Here is a 17,764-nt window from a genome sequence, read left to right on the forward strand (position 1 = left end):
TCTTTGACACATCAGTGGCTTTCTACTTGCAAAGGTGATTCAACTACATCTTTTTCAGTGTTAATTTTTCATTTGCAGTGTTTTTTGTTCAAAGTGCCCTGATGCTGCATTAACCTCGTTTAATGCTTTTTAAAAATATATACTAAATTCACCAATTGTGTATTTTAAAAAAAAATTCGTGACATTGCAGATATCTCCTTCTATTAATGGGACTTCAAAATGGTGTGTCACAACTTGTGGAATGTTATAGAAGAAAGAAAAGAAAGAAAAAAAATGTTTTTCTGATGGTAAAAATCAAAATTCAGCTTGATACAAATGTTCATGCCACAGTCTGAAATATAAGTTACGCTGGTATTAGTGTGTGAGAGGTGTACAACTGTGGTGAAGGAAAAGGATGTTCTCTTTCATTCCTTCTGTCCCCTAATTCCCTTTGCCCCATTTTACTGACCTTCTCTCAGCATTTCCCATGCAATTTTATTTCAGTTTTGAAAGCATCATGCTATAAAAGCTCACTCAACTGAAAAGATACCTGTATGTATACAGTGTGAAAGGAAGAAGGCCTTTTCTTTCTGCTAGACCTAATCTGAGTTCTCCTGATACATGCTGCCAGACAATCCCAAAGATTTGGACTTCATTACCTAGAAACAGTTTTTAAAACCAAAGTAAAATAAAAAGGTAACAGCAAGCTTGCTAGCAGTAGTCTGGGGAAACTAAAACAACACCAACCCAAAACAAAACCCCAACAAAAATGAACAAAACCCCCTACCTGAAACTAAAGATTGTGCTTGATCAATTCTCCCTTTGTAGATCGGCTCGCAAGATAGTGAGACTGTAATTCAATCCTGGACAACCTGCGACCTCTTTTGGTCAATTAATAAAACGAGCACGAGGACAAAAGAAGACTTAAAAGCCTTGGTACAGGCACCCATGGGGCATTAAGCAAGGCTGATCTCTCTTCTTTAATTCCCAAGGAAAAGTGTCTACTCTTACACCATATTATTCATAAATAAAACCAGATATTTTTTTATCCTGCTGTGTACAGTGCTCCTTTCAAGATGGTATTTGAAAGGTGTAAGCACTGAATAAAGAAAAGAGAAAACAAATGGAATAGTTGATTCTAATTATCTAAAAAGATACGATTTGCAAAAAGTGCAGTTTTCAAGATTCACAGCATCATGGCCAGTACCTTGAGCAATAACATATATACTTCTCTCTTCCACTTGAATTTTAACACATGAACAGCTGACGAATTACTGAAAGGTGGATTTCAGTTTTAATGATGAAGGAGTTGAAAGCAGAACATTCATTCCCACAGCAGAAGATATTTGTATAAACCAGTATCTGTGAGCATTATTGGTTTTATTTTTCACAAGGAGCAGGCTTCTCTGGGTGGAACGCCATTATATTTGTCTATGCATATAGCTCACCATCCCCTTCCTCATGAGATGGCAGGAGAGCTTCAGAAAGGATGGTCACAAATTTTGGCATTGCCAATTCAGATTTTCTTGATCATAGTTAAGCCAAGTTAACAGGGAGCAAAATATGCCTAGCAGAATGGGAGCAGAATTTGCAGTGGCCAAAACCTGAATGCAAATGCATGCATTGTGCAAAATCCACGTAGAGTTTCGATGTTGGGTTTTTGGGGGGGATGGACTGCCTGGTGCTTTTTTTCTGGGTTTGAGAGGATGTTGCAATAGAAACTGTTTTCTTATAGACTAAAGGAAAAGTTTGTAAGAGTTCAGAAAACTCTTTAAAAGACACCTAAGGGAGGTACATCCCTTATGAAACGAACCAAGTCCTGGACCAGAAAGCAACGTCTGGGGAAACGTAGGTGTGTGGGCGTGCGGGTGAGCGCGTGCACATACATTTCCCCCCCATCTACCTAGGAAACGCAGGTGTCGTGTGAGCTGCAAGCCGGTCCCAAATTATGCCCCGAATCTGCGTGCGTGCGGGCGTGTGCGTGTGCGAGCGTTAGCAAAGGCACGCCTTCTCCATGGCCGGGGCTCTTAGCCCCAGAGCACACAGGATTGTAGCCAGGAGTCCAAAAAAGGGCACTCTCCGCGAGCTTTGCTCTCCTTTCCCGGTGCCAAGGAAACGCACACGGACATGGGGACGCGCACACGCATACAGCACATTTTCTTGAAACAAAAGGCACAAGACGTGCTCCTCTCGCCAGAGCCGTACCCCGCACAGCTGATTTCTAAGAAGTGCCCATAAACCGCCGTCAGCGCCGCGTCCTTCCCCCCCCTCCCCCCACTACCCCCGCACCGCCCTCCCAGCCTTGCGTGACCGAGCCCTGGATCCGGCGAGGGCCGGCGTTCCCTGCGCGTTATTCGCGGCGCGGGGCGGGCCGGCGGCCGGCGCTATATAGGGACGGGCAGGCGGGTGGCAGGGTACACAGCTGGGCGCGGAGTAGCGGGGAGCGGAGCGGCTGGCACGCAGGCAGGCGGCACGGGGAATAAAACCAAGGGAACCTCGATTTTTCTTCCCCTTCCCCACTATTTTTACTCCCCTCCCTACTTTCTCCTTTTTTTCTGAAACGCTTTTGGACCAAGTTTTCTTCAGACCGTCTGGGCTTGGCTTTTGATTATTTTTTTTTGTCTTTTAACTTTTTCAAAGCTTTTTTTTTTCCCTCTGAGTGTTGTGTGTGTGGCAAAAAAGAAAAGTTACTGTCGAGCCAAGTAATTCAGGCTCTCTGCAGGCAGGAGGGGGGGAGAAGAGAAGGAAAAAGCTGCCTTTGTTGCTAGCGAGCCCTTGCTGCCTTTATGTGACTGAGGGGAAGCGACTGCAGGGAAAACCGGCGTGCGAGAGCCGGCAGCGGCTCCCCGCCTCCTCGCTCCGGCAGGGCTGCGAGCGGCCGCCAGGTCCGCTCCCCGCAGTCCCCTCGGAGGCGGCGCGGGCTGCGCTGCTCCGCTTCTCTCCCTCCGCCCGTGCGCACCCACACAGGGCTCTGCCCGTCCCGCTCCGGACGCGGTGTGCGGGGGCGGCTCCTGGCGGCTCCCTCCGCCGGTTGCCATGGTGCCGCGGCCCGGCGTGCTGTGGGCAGTGGCGGCGGCGGCGCTGGCGCTGCTGGTCCGGCGAGCGGCGGCGGCGCTGGCGGGGCCGGTGGTCCGCTGCGAGCCCTGCGACGCGCGGGCGCTGCAGCAGTGCAAGCCCCTGCAGCCCGACTGCGCCGAGCGGGTGCGGGAGCCTGGCTGCGGCTGCTGCCTCACTTGTGCCTTGCGCCCCGGGCAGCCTTGCGGCATCTACACGGAGCGCTGCGGAGCAGGACTCAGCTGCCAACCGCGGCCGGAGGAGGCGCGGCCGCTGCAGGCGCTGCTGGAGGGCCGCGGGCTCTGCACCAACGCGACGGCGGGCGGCAAGCTGCGGGCCTTCCTACTGCCGGGACCGCACGCTACAGGTAAGAGGCGAAGGGGTGGCTTGCCTGCGCGCCGCTCTCCCTCCTCTTCGCTACTTTCTTTCTTGCCCCCTTTTTTTTTTCGATTTCTTTTGTTGTAAGTTACAAAGAGAGCTGCCCGCAGCGGGGAGGGCCCGGGCGACTCGCTGCGGAGCTCTGTCTCCGGAAAGGGCCCTCGCTCGCTGCCCGACGTCTGCCGGTCCGCGGGCCGGGGGCTCCGCCGGCAGCCACGTAGCCGAGTCTGGGATCGTTTTGAAGGCGGCGTGCTTTGACTGAAGGAAAGGACAATTTACTTCTTCCACCTTATTTTTGTATATATAGGTTTTCTTCAATACCGATGCTGAGAGGTAGCTCCTCGCAAAAGAGGCAGAGTTGCCTATTTTTATTTTAAGAAAAAAAGGGGGGGGAGTGGGGGAGGGATTGCATGTTGCTTCTGCGGGTGCGTGGGACTCTCAGGCTACAGAGCCTGAATGGAGAGAGAGAGGATGAAATCCTCGCAGTTTGTCCCCGGTGGTTCCTGGAAAGAGGGTGTGCAAAAACTCGAGAGTGGGCTCTAATTCCTGCTCTGCAGCGTGGGTGAGTCAAGGAAGTCTAAGCACAAAGAGGAAAAAAAGGGGAAGAAAAAAACCCCCAAGAGTTAAATATCCCTTTGGCCTAGAAAGGTGGTTATTCAGAACAAAGCATTTGCACAGCAGTGTTTAAGAGGACGTTTGTTTTTTGCCTGCACTGCAAATAAATCTTTGGTCAAAGGAAGCTTTCCCGTACCTCTTCCATGTCTTGTAAATGAGACGTTCACTGAGCGGGTTTTGTTTTGTTTGAAGAGGAAGGGACGGTTGGAAAAAGCTCTGTTAGCATGCACATTTGGAAACTTAAGACAGGGAAACTTGGAATTCGGATCAAGAAAGCACAGTCCCTCTACGCAAACGTTTAATTAAACTGTTTGCTAGCCAACAGCAAGTATGTGAACATTTATTTAATAGAAAAGTGTGTCAAAAGGCTTTTCCCTATTTGCATTTTTAAAAAGCTAGGAGATTTTCTGCTAGGTTGCACGGCCTCTTTCACTAGCCTCTCCTTAGCTGAGGAAGTAGCACCAGTGCTCCAGTTAAGTGGCTTCTGGAAGAATAGGCAAAGCCTTATTATAATTATTTATGTGCTGCTCCCAAGCTGTGACAATTTAAACGAGAGTTTAGAGGTATTCACTGAAGTTTGAAATCTCCTTGGAACATGGAGCAGCTTCCTTCACCACATGAGCTTGGCTCTTCCTACTTATCCTTGGAGTGACACTGGAAACAAGGGGGTATCTTCTTGATACTTGAGAGTCGATGCTGTTTAATGTAGTGCTTTTAACAGTGACTATTAGAGAAGGAGAAAGGGGAAGACAGCTGCGCTTTGCTGAAAATCTTTCCATTTTCAGCTGAATTTCTGAATTTGTGTTCTTGGCTGAGGGAGAGCCCTGATTTTGAAATCAGCAGGAGCTTTGATTACTTAAAAAGTGCAAAGTAGGACTGTACAGTTCACATTCAAGGAGTGAAGGTTGCAAACGTAGTATGCAAGACGGAAGAAGTATCGTGAACATATATGATATGTAGTGCCCACCTCCTTGTGGGTACTGCTCCACTCCCAGCTCTGAATACAACACTCCATGGTACATACCCTCTCTGAGCAGGATCACATCATCTCCTTTACACACAGCTAGGTCCTGCATCATGTGCTATATTGCTGGTCATTACTAGTTCACGAAATTGCTGGAAATTGGTTTAGGGTGGAGTATATTACAGTAGCACTGTAGTGGGCCACTGACTTTCCAGTTGGTTTTTTTGGGCACAAAAGTGTTAAGTAGTAGTGTGCATGTGCAACCCTTCTAATCTGTTTTAGAAAAAGAGTCTGTTTCTCTTATGAGGGTGTAAAGCTAGCATGGCACCAAGTTTTGTGAAACTGAGTTAATCAAATATGCTTTACAGTTTAAAATGTGGCAATATGACCATTTGAAATTGAAGTGTAAGAAGTGCTGTTGAAATATGATGGCCTGTGTAAACTGAAACGATCAGCCATGGTCATGGATATTCAATGCATATTAAGAATATTTTCTACGTATTTTTTGGTAGAAGAGGAAAACTAGTAAACTGAACTGATTGCAGAAGACCTAGGTTCATGTTTATAACATTTTATTGACTCATTTCTTGCAAATTTCATTGAGAATGTTGGGGGAAAAATACCACTGTTTCAAAACAGGACATTAAACCACCTAAAATATGTTCAAATACCACTGAGAGTCTGAGTTAAACCCACAAAAGCGAGGAAATTGAGACTTAAGACTTAAACTTCCTTAATCCATTGGCACTGCAATTTGGATTTTCCTGGTCAATTATGTCAATTGCCAGCCGTGGCTACACTAAAACCACTGGTACCAAAATGTTAATTCAGATCCCACTTCCTCTCATGTTCCTTCCCCCATTCCTGTGTATTGGCAGTGCCACTGTACTGCCTGTATTGAAATATTTAGTGTCAAATGAACTATGTGAACGTGGACTTTCAGGTTTAGCGCTGAATTTCTCAGCTTTTGTGTCTTTTCAGTGAATCATCAAATATAATTTTAATATTGGGTGCTATCATGATGTTAACACATCAGTTATTGTGCGTTCCCAATTGGATTTCCTTAAAAATGCAGCATAGACAAATATCTCAGAAGGGACAGGAACACTGGACTTATGGAATATGTTAGAAAAATGTGTTTCTCCTGATGTCTTCTCAATGGTAGTTTAAAGAGAAAATATTTTTGAAGGTCGAGGTGAAAGCAATGTTTGTCCTTTGACACCATTACAGAATGAATGGCATTTTTTTCCATTATCTTTCTAGGTGTTTTGTACACCTAGAAATGTTTTTGATTTTTATAGCTAAATGAAAGCGTGCTGTTCTTTTTCTTTCCTGATCTCTGTGTTGAATAAAGTTAAGGGGGGGGGGGGGGAAGTGTTAGAGGTGGCTAATTAGAACCAGGAAACTCAGCGCGGTAGAGTTGATTGAATTAACGTCTCTTAAAAAAAAAAAAAAAAATTACCACCCTGGGGAAGGCAGAGCCATACCGCAGCCCATAAGTGTCCGGAGCCGGCCGCGTTGAGCTGGGATTGATGAAGTCAGCGGTGGCGGAGGGGAAGGATCCGCACCCCGGCGCCGGTGGGGCTGCGGCGGTCTGGGCTCCGACGGCGCGGGCCTGCCCCCTGCTGCCGGCGGGCGGGAATGCAGCGAGGGCCGAGGGGCGGTGGCGCTGGCTGCTTTCCAGGTGTTGGGTACAGCCTGCACGGGTGGTGGAGTGAGGGACCTTATGAGGCCGCTCTTAGCATGCTTAGGATGCTTCAGTTACAAAAGTCATCACTTTTGTAACAAAGATGCTGATGCATGCTATCAGTAAGACAAGAGGGCATGGTCTTAAGCTGTGCCAGGGGAGGTTTAGGTTAGATATTAGAAAGAAATTCTTTATAGAGAGGGTAAACAGGCATTGGAATGGGCTGCCCAGGGAAGTGGTGGATTCTCCGTCCATGGAGGTTTTTAAGATGAGACTGGATGTGGCACTTAGTGCCATGATCTAGTAACCATGGCAGTAGTGGATCAAGGGTTGGACTTGATTATCTCAGAGGTCCTTTCCAACCCGGCTTATTCTGTGATTCTATGAATGCTACATTGTTCATCTTTTGGTATATTGCTATTTTGTAAAAAGGAAAATTAAGCATTTAGACTAATCTAGTGCCTTGTTAATTGAGGGGAGACCTCATCCTGGTCTACAGCTTCCTCCCAAGAGGAAGGGGAGAGGTAGGCAGCAAACTCTTCTTGCCCTGACCAGTGATAGGAACTGAGGTAATGGCATGAAACTGTGTCAAGGGAGGTTTGAGTTGGATATCAGGAAAAGGTTCTTAACCCAGAGGGTGGTTGGGTCCCCCAGAGAAGTGGTCACAGCACCAAGCCTGCTAGAGTTCAAGAAGCATTCAGACAATGCTCTCACGCACAAGGTGTGATTCTTGACGCTGTGGTGTGTGGGGCCGGGAGCTGGACTTGATGATCCTTGTTGGTCTCTTCCAACTCAGGATATCCTATGATTCATCTGCTCTTGCAGATGCAGCTGGCAGTTGATTAACATTGTTTCTTTTGCATTTGTTCTTTTTGAAGGAAATTCCAGTGATTCAGAAGAAGACCAGAGTACCAGCAGCACAGAAAATCAGGGCATTCCAAACTCTCACAGGGTGCCAGATTCCAAGTTGCATTCACCACACATCAAAATAGATATCATCAGGAAAGTGCAAGCCAAAGATACTCAGCGCTATAAAGTGGAATATGATTCTCAGAGTACAGATACACTGAATTTGTCTTCTGAATCCAAACAAGAGACTGAATATGTAAGTATTTTTGTGTTTGATGGTTGGGTCCCATGAGCAAAGGTACACCAGCTTACCAATGCTGCTGGTGTCTGTAAGAACACAAAATAAGTCTGTCAGGGACAGGATGCCTTTGTCAGCAAGTGGTCTTCTAGCTGTGTCTGCATGTTAGCTTCTGATACTAGTCTTTTTGACTTTGGAAGCTTACTTGAAAATAATAATTTAAAAAAAGCTGTTGATCTTTTTGTAATCCCAGTTTGGGACCAAATCTGAATGCATATGGTCTGCAGTCAGTGTGTTTGAGCAGTAAGAGCAGCAATTTAAAGCATGTGTTTAGAGCCTGTGAGATCGGTACAGAAGGAAAACGTGAAAGCAACAAAGAAGGTCTTTACTAACCAAAAAACTCCATTTTGATCTCCAGTAGAACTGTGGAGTCTGTATGCTTTCAGACACTCACATAAAAGGCACTTTATATGAGCAAACTATTAATATTACCACTTGAAAGTATAAATGACATTACTTCACTAATTAAAAACTGCACCAAATGAGTCTTTGTGTCAATACAGCAACTTAAACATTTTTAAACCATGCAAAGAAATTTTTTTGGGTTTTCACTGAGGGAGTGGGCTTGTGGACTGAGTCAGTAATATGCCCAGACAGAGTGTAGCTGAGCACAGAGTTTGTGAGCTATGATTCTTGAATCCCACTGCTGAGACTGACTGCCTTCTTGGCCTCTGGCAAAATGTGAACTCCTCTGCTCTTGGCTTTCTGACTGCTAAGTGGGGCTCATAATGCTTTACTCTCTACCCCGAGGGGCTGCAGTGAGAAAGAATTAGTTGGTGTTTGAGACATGCTCTTAAAAGTGCTTCTGGAAGCTCTTTTTGGCTCATTGTCCAGGAGCTAATCCTCACTACATTGTTGTCAGCCTTTTGCAGATAAAGAAAGTAAGGGAAAAAGTGACATACTTATCAAATGAAACTGTGTGCAACTGGTCCTTTGCATTTCTGCAGCCATTTGGTTCAGTTGAAGTTGGGAATCATTGTCCAAAGTTGAGGAATTTTATATATACATATACATTATGCGAAACTACTTGTTTTCAATTTAATCTATTTCATTTAAGCTTTCAAATCCAGCAGAATCACAAAAATCAAATGCCATTAGGGAAGGCCTACCTAGTAGTATATTTCCAGTGACCTACTTTCTTCTTTTCCCACTTGGTGCAAGGCCAGCTTTTCCAAATTTAAGTTATATGTTACTGATTGACATACTGGTTAAGCCTTCCCATGGATATATGTGACTGTGATTTCAACTGCAAATGCCAGTAGGTGCCTCAGCATAGCATAGGGCTTTCAATGTTTAGAAATCGTTTTATCTTGAATAGAGCAGAGAGTCAGATTTTTTCTGTGAATGGTCTGCCTTTTGACATATCCAGCCATCCCTTTGTTTTAATGGATTTGCTTGAGTTTGTGCTTCGTGCCCTTTAAAGATTTATTAACTCTTATCTGAAAGATTGAATTTGGGAATTAAGTTTCACCTGTGTTTTCTCAAATATGCTTGTTAACAGGGTCCATGTCGTAGAGAAATGGAAGACACTTTAAACCACCTAAAGATCCTGAATGTCTTGAGTCCAAGGGGCTTTCATATTCCAAATTGTGACAAGAAGGGGTTCTACAAGAAAAAGCAAGTAAGTACAGGGTTCTGATTATTTCAATGAATGCATTTCACCTTTTCTACATCTTTGTTGAAGGATCTTGCCATCAAGGTGCATTATATATCATTTTATAAAGGAACTAGTTCATTTCCAGTTTTAGGACCTGACTCGATAGTGCTGTACCTTGTCAAGTGGGGATAGTATTTTTATTTTCTGTTGGTCGTGACAACAGGTTCATTTGAGAAACTTTGTACCTAATCACACATGGGTTGACTGGTGTCCTAGATACTAATGCCCTTTGGTTTAAAAAAAGCAGTGCCTCTGCGATAACCCACAGAGCTAATGTTGCAGTCACCATATGACTGCAATAGATCAATGCTTTGAATTGTAAATAGCTGCCTGAGAGTTCCTAGAAGAACTACACTGGATCATATTACAAAAAGCAACTTGAGAAGGGTATATATCTGTCCTTTATGTGCTACACAGATCGCTTCCAAAATCCAAGTCATGTTATTGTGAAAGTGATACTTCTAGTAGTTACTCTGCAGCAAGGAGGCTTCTCAGCCCTTTTCTCCTTCTGGGGTTGTGACCTTTCTTGTGAAATGCAGACTGAAACTGTGGGTATTTATGCTTCAGTTGTGTTGGATTGAGCTACAGCAGCATTCTCCATTCAGTGCTGTCCTTGAAGCTCATTCAGGAACTTGGGAAAGTGCACATTGCATCTAATTCCAGTATTTAGTTAGTGGCCTGCCTCCAAATATGTTTCTTGGTATAATTCCAAAATTTCCTGAATTCAAAGGTTTCTTTTAAGACTTTTCTCAAGGACAAGTTTTGTTTGTGGGCAATCTTGTCTCTCCCATTTGGGTTTATCTCTGGTAACCAAAGGAGGGGTTGGCTCTCTGTTGCTAGCTATTGCAGTTCATTGGTTGGAAATGAGAGGCCAACCTCCAACCAGGCAACCTTATTTTAGGAATGGTATCTCTCCATTTTTTGGCTTCCAACTTTCTTAGAAACAGTCTTTCCCTTTCTGGTATTCCCTGGAGCTCTACATTAAGCTGGCAGTGTCAGGTGGAGCATTTGCAACAGGGGTGAGATTTCCAGCCTTCCTTTCTTCCATCAGTCCAGCACTGACAGCACTGTTTGACCTTTGGTGCATGCTGCTGAGCTTTCTACGCTTCCCAGCTTTTCCCAAGCAGGTGATGGCAACTCCCAAGCAGGGGAAGTTTCTTCTTGTTGCCTGGAGCTTTGAGAAGCCTGTGTCAATCTTGTTGTGCTGCATGTAAACTAGCAGAGAGCAACACTCAACATCTTGATCGGAGTTTTTTCAGAAAATGCTTTGAAGTGCTATGCAGAGCCATAAAAGCATTTCCGTAGCTGCTCTAGAGCAGCTAAGAATTATTTAATTGCATTCAAGGCATACAAGTGTGCTGTAGCCCTTTTTCTTCTCTAGGTATTACAGAAGACCGCAGATTGTTTACTTTGGTAGATCTTCCTTTCATCTCTCTTCAGACTCTGAGGTTTTTGCTTTGTCAGCAAAAGTGTAGTGATTTGCAGGCAGTCTCTGGCATGTGTATGTAGTAAATCAGATTCACAGTAAGCACATATTAAAGTGACTTACTTTAGAGGATGACTGTACTTTAAAGTGCAGTCATAGTTCTTCCACCAAGGCAGAGAAAAAGGAAATACGAAGTTAAAAAATAGGAAAGTCAGATAATAATTTTACCTAGCCTTTGTTCCTGGAAGCTGAGAATAAGTTAGTGGTGCAGAGAAAATACATACTTCTGCCCTCTATGTAGTGTCTATCCTGCCTAGAGACTTTCAAAACTGCTTTAGGAAAGGTCCCTCCACTATGTGCAACAACCTGTCTGGTCAGCAAACATAGATGATGAAGGGACACTTTCATACTTGGCCAGCTATGTCAAGCACTGTGCCAATTTACCCAGGTCCAGTAGTTTCAGTGGTAGTTTGAGATGACTTGGGATCTTGTAGAACGTGCCCACAAATGGAGTCCATGTGAGTAATATTCTACATGAAATTCAGTTGGGGTGCTGATCCCATAAATGAACCTCGATCAACGCTGGGAACAGGTCTTCACAGATAAGGCTTACAGAGGCAGCCTGCTTCTCTCACCAACAAAATACAACCCGCAAATAGTAGTTACCCTCATAGAATTAACTCCTAGAAAAAATCATCAGTTTGAGAAGTGAGTCTTGTCCAGACCTAATTAACTGTCTGCAAGGAGTTGTGACAATTGTGTTTGTTTGGTTTCCTTTTGAAGCATCATGTAGGTCTGATATTTTAAACACTGTGAGCAGGTGTCTAATCTCATTAACAGAATTCATTCACTTCATTGCCATTATTAGCAGCATTCAATCTGTAGTTGAATTACATTATATTGTCACAAGAAAATGCAGAATAATAGGTTAGGAAATAGACGGTAAATCCATTGAAAAATGAGTGCAAGGTAGGCATTTTGAATTCTGGAAACAATTGTCAGCACTGCTGTCTAGGATGAGAATGTAGTAGGTGTGGGATGGTAGGAACCTGCTAAATTATGATCGTACCGGACACCATTAAACTCATTCAGGACGTACTTCACATATTCTGCCTTCCTGGTCACCTGCTCTTTCCAGTCAAGTTGAAAACAGTTATTTTTCATGACATTTGTGGATATCTAGAAATTGACTTTTCAAGAACAACACATTTGCATATGTGAAACAATTTTAGGAACATAAATTTGTCTGTCAGGGTATAACATGAAAAATATTTCACACCTTGTGTTTATATATAAAATTCCTTAAGATCAGACCTGTTAAAATTTAGAATTCTTTGTCTTATTAAATCATGCATGTAAGGTTGTACTATTCAACTGTGGTATATAGGTATATTTATGTGGAATAGGTTGATACAGGCATGTTCCTGCTTCAAGCATGGCAAAAAAGGATTTGATGAAATTAGAATTGTTCAATTACTAGAATTGCCCCATGTTTATGTACTGCAGGCAGATACTCACCTAAATGTGAGCTGGCAGTGTCCTGCTGAAAACAGAGCTGGGCTTGACGGGAACCAAAACGACCTGAGGTATATGTCAGTGCTGTCTGCAATCTGTTCCTGAAGACCGCAGTTGTAGCTTCATGGAGACCAATGGGTTGACCAGGAATTTAATGGGATACCATATGCTTTGCTGTGCCCTGCAAATGCCTCTGTGGCACTTCTTTATGGAAAAGAGAGGGGCAGGTGGCATGGAAGCTGTGAGCTGGTGTTTCTATCAGAAGTAATTACTGTCTCCACCACTTGGGTAGTTTTCCAGCTTTTTGAACTTATGAAGTCATACAGAAGAGCTGGGCAGAGCCTTGAAATGTATGTGGAGTACAAAATTCACAAGAGCAGATATTTAGATACTTTTTTTTGCAGATGATCTGTCTACTACTTCTGTGGGGAATACATGCTAGCTGTTTCAGGATAAAAGCATCACTTTTGAATCAGAAGTGCTTTACTATTGACAGCACGATGGAGTGGGTAGTACAAAATCACAGATTGGAAAAGATAAATTGCTTCTTCATAGAGTGTTATTTCAGCTGTAAAATGATCCAAGGGGTTTGCTTTTCGAATGGGTTGTCTAGAAGAAGTAAAAAAAAACCAAACTAGAAGTAGGGAAGGTGTTTCTGCAGACTAACTTCATCTTGCAGTTAATTCTGGAAATTGATTGTGCAACTGTAAAAAACAATCAAAGCTTCCAACAACATGAGATAACTTTAATTGATCATTTGTTTTAAGAGTGATGCAAGCCTATGAATCAGCGAGAGTTGTGTAACATACTTCATACAGTAATTCTAAAAGGGGAGGCTATGTTACTATTATTAGCAGAAGTGTATTAGTATTCGCAGAAGTGCCGGAGCACCAGGCTGGCAGCCAGAAGCCTTATGCTCTTTGGGCTCCAACTGTGCCTTCTTTGTTGGGAAAAACAACTCGGGTAGTGCTGCCTCACTTTCCTTTTCTCTAAAATTTAAATTGTGCAAAGACTGTTTTTTATTGATTCCTTTGTCTTGAGTATGAAGAATTTAAGTCGTTAAATGTTAATACTATATAAGCCAGAGTCCTGTCCACTCGCCGTCGAAATAGAAGGAAAATTTCTCTTGACATCAGTGGACTTGGAGCAGCCATTCATAGAAATCCTGGAGAGTATGTGTAAGCTCTAGTCAGGCTTTTGAGACAATTAACGTAAGTAGTAAGACTTGTGTTTAAAGACTTAAAGGTAACTAGAACTGAAATGCAGGTAACAATTTAGTTTAGCAAATTATTAATGTAGCTGTTCTTTCAGTAGGTTTGAACCTCTTCACCCTCTCCTAAAACTAAGCTAATATGTACTTTAAACTGGATCTTGTTATCCCGCTGCTGTCTGTTTTCATAGGGCTAATGCAGAAGGCCTGCAAATTCACAGAAGGGAAGGCATCGTATTATTTCTGCATTGGGCTTGTTACTCAATAATATATCATAAGGGTGGATTAATTTGCAGTTATGGTAATTGACATTACTTCATTTACTCTAAAATAAAATAAACAGCTTGCTGAAAAAATTGTATCTAATGTGTGACCTGCTTCTTTTACAAGTTCCTAGTGAAGACTGCACTACTCCATGCTCATGGGCCAGTGTGTTGGTGCATGCTGTCCCTGGAGTGATCTATATTCACAGTTCTGTCCAAAATAGCACCCTGTCACCTGAGATACTAAACTAGACATGGAAAGGATCAGGCACTTTGAGCAGCATGTGTAGCCCAACTCTTGCTTGATGTTTTCTTGTGTACTTGAACACGGAAAAGGCACTTAGAGTTGTGAGCCACTGCTACACCCTCCTGGAGACCGTGGAGAACAAGCAGTTAAGTCGTAGTGACCGAGTTTATCTGACTTTTATCAGCCTGAACCTCTAAAAACCTGAATTACTATGAATGTGATCTTAGAGGCATCACTTGCTCTGCTTGCACGATAGACGTGACAGTCTTGAGGGATGTAAGTAGCTTCAGTCTAGCCAATCTTCCTTCATATTGGCAATGCAACAGACAAAACGTCAGGAAACTAGGTATGCTTGTGTCACTGCATCCTTTGTCAGTATGTCCTGAGTAAAGAGCCACCTCTGCATTTGAAGCAAATCCTGTATCACCAAATCTCAAAATGTGAGCTGACATGGAGGCTGTGTCTTGGCGGTGAGGCTGACCATTGTAAACCTAGTGAGATTCTAGAGACATACCTTATAAGCGGGTCCTAGAGGTTCACAGTATGTAACTCTATCCAGAGTTGCATACTGAATGCAGCCTGTAGCATGTTATCTCCTTTAGCCTAGTTTTTGCCATTCTTAGTTTCTTGGGGGGGACATTACTTACTTAGTACGTAGTAGACTTTATAATGTGTTTCTACTGCTTCTAAAGAGGTTCAGTGTCATTGCCCGTGGTAGTTTCAGGTTAGTCAGCGTTGTTGTAATACAACCAGTTAACTTAAAGCTGTCATAGATTATACACTAGTAGATATGCAACCTTGTTTATAGGAAAATATACATGTAAAGTTCTAGTACACCTAGCAGTTGTTGAAGTGATAATTCCGTTACACAAGGATTGTATATCTGTTAATAAACATCAGCTACAGTTTTGAATTTCCTCAAGCAAACAGATGCAAGCCAAGGGTGTTTATTGCTGCAATGGTTGTCTTTTCCAGATCTGTGCTTTAGTGTAGAACATATCTGTTAACTTTCTTTTCCAAAGATGGGTCCCAGTCATTAGCCTGTACTGTAGTAAGTAGTCCTGGTATTCAAAGGGGGCAGCTGTGCTGCCAAATATAGCAGGGATTACTTCATAAGGCTTTTATTTTGGTAGTCCTCAGTGCAGTTTTATTATGGAGCAGTTAGACCCAGAGGTGTTGATTTTATTCAAATACTTTGTAGTGATAACAAATACTCTGATTCTGTCACATACGGTCAGGATATGGTAGTGCATCTATCAAATGAGCAGGAAACCCTGTTGTATAATACTAAGAGCAGAGAAAACCTAAATCATGCTAACCAAGTCTTTTATTCTGTTTCAGTGTCGCCCATCCAAAGGCCAAAAAAGAGGTTATTGCTGGTGTGTGGATAAATACGGGCAGCCACTTCCTGGGTATGATGGGAAGGGAAAAGGAGATGTCCACTGCTATAACTTGGAAAGCAAATGAGGGCTGGGTGCCAGCTCTTTTGGCATCTGGGCGTGGCCACTGGACCTCACAGAGACCTTGGAGGGGCTGGGCAAACACTGTGGACTGCATTGCGCGTGGAGTAATGAGCTCTGCTTCTGCAGCAGATGGAGAGTTGCAGCCTCTGCAGATGCTGCTGCAGCTGCATCCTGCCACCAACATGCACTGAGCTTCCTATAGGATGGGTAGGAGCTCTGAAATCCCATGTAAACGTGCACTATTGATACCCAGAGAGAGGAAAAACAAAAGGCACTTCAGAATGGATTCAGGGAGTCTCCACTTACTTTTTAAAGAATGGCCTGTGACCAATTTGATCCTGAAAGATACTGTTGTTTTTTTTTTATTTTATTTTAAAGAATTTATAGATTTTAAGCTTGTAGAAGTATTAAAGAAAAAAGACCCACAAAACAACCAAACAAAAAAACCATACAAGGATTTAAAGGTAAGGTGTTTTTTACAGGTCTGATGGGAAACTTGTCTTCACGGGTAAAAAGTTTTATAAAAATCTCAAAGAACTTTTTAAAGAAATGTATTTCTAGAATAAAGACATGGCTATTTTTTCTGTAAAATATATTATGAATATTCTGTTAGTTTGTATTTAATATAATTGTTTTTTAATAAACTTTATTTAAATGTAACACATGAATACCAAATATTACATGGTAATTCTAGTGTATACTTCTGTATGCAAAGAGAAAGCAAGGGTATGGAGTGACTTACAAATATGTTTAAATCCATATACATACACACTGACCTATTCTAGATAATAGAAATTAATTTGTGGAGCAAAGGAAGTGTTTCCAGAAGAGTTTGAGATTTTGTGTATTTGATATAACTACAAATACTAAGATAATTTTTTTAAATTATTGTTATTTCTAATTGTTATTTTCTAATGTACCCATCACTGAATTTTGCCACTGGAAAAGGATAACTGTTGCACTGAAGCTCTTGGTAAAGCTTTCTTCTGTCTTTTGCTTCAGTTTGTGCAACAGGGCTTACATTTCCTTCATTTCCTGCTCACACTAATACAGAATATTCATGGACAAAAAAATTGCCATTACAGTACCAGCCTTTATTTGCTTATTTATTTTGAAAAGGTGTATCTGTTCTGTGTTGTCTTGGTACATTCTACCAAAGCACATACTCTGTATGAGGAACTCCTGTTCAAAACAATGCTGACAAGATGGGGGGATTGTGGGCCCTGGGTGTTGAGACACTTCATTTATGCTACACACAATTGTTGCTTGATTTGACTACGGTAGAAATCATTTGCCTGCATCTAAGCACCATTGAGTTTAAATATTTAAACCAGCTGTCTTCCATGGTGTTATATATCTTTTTAATTGGAAGAGAAATGATTTGGTTTTGTTGTGGTATGTGATGCTTTCACATAAGGAAGGCTTTGGCAACGTTCTTTTTTTGAGGCTGATTGTTTACTGAACTTTGTGGAAAATTCTGTATGACAATGAAATCTGGATAATGAAAGGTGGACTGTGAAATGTAACATCTCTGGAAAGTAATGCCATATTTTGTATATGTATTTATTTATATATTTTATATAAATATTTTATATATTTATATAAATATATATTCTTATATGTGTCACTATAAATGTTTGATGTCACTGTAGAAAAAAAAAGCCATCAACTCTGTAGTTTCTTGTTGAGTTGGGAACTCTGTGAAGACTGAGGACAGTGGGTTTCACACTGATGGGTCAGGGATTGTGTGATGGAAGAGAGACCATGGGGCCAAGGAGCTCGTTCCTTGCCCACTGCATGAATTACAACCGTCCTTTTTCCTGCCAGCAATGGCAAATGTCTTGAAGCTCTGACAGGGAAAGATTTGGGTTTGCAGCTCTCCAGGATTGAGGCAGCCGAGCACCATAAGTCAGATGTTTAAAGCCTTACCATTAATGTGTTAGCTGAACAGTCCTATGTGCGTTCTGCACATCTTTCCAATTTGTCTAATTAAATGAGTTCACATCATGATGAAAACTGAAATTTTATAACGTCAGAGTAAGAAAAAAAATGTACATGAAGTGATGCTTACTGCAGGCTAATACAGATTTCCTGACAGATGATTACATAAAGCTTTGTAAGGTGAAGATTTATTGCAATATTTTTGTTCTGAAGCAAAT

The 17,764-nt window shown here is 42.5% G+C and overlaps 1 protein-coding gene across 1 annotated transcript; it reads left to right on the top strand.

Annotated features, from left to right (window-relative positions):
- The first annotated feature begins 2,410 nt into the window (after window positions 1-2,410).
- On the top strand, window positions 2,411-17,281 carry IGFBP3 (insulin like growth factor binding protein 3). Its single transcript, XM_027675964.1, has 4 exons — window positions 2,411-3,400; window positions 7,556-7,782; window positions 9,326-9,445; window positions 15,484-17,281. The coding sequence occupies exons 1-4, from the start codon at window positions 3,016-3,018 to the stop codon at window positions 15,607-15,609; spliced, it is 858 nt and encodes a 285-aa protein (XP_027531765.1). The 5' UTR covers window positions 2,411-3,015; the 3' UTR covers window positions 15,610-17,281.
- Window positions 17,282-17,764: the final 483 nt, after the last annotated feature.

This window comes from Neopelma chrysocephalum, unplaced genomic scaffold (genome assembly GCF_003984885.1).
Source record: "Neopelma chrysocephalum unplaced genomic scaffold, ASM398488v2 Primary Assembly neopelma1_26, whole genome shotgun sequence".
NCBI classification, from domain to species: Eukaryota; Metazoa; Chordata; class Aves; order Passeriformes; family Pipridae; genus Neopelma; species Neopelma chrysocephalum.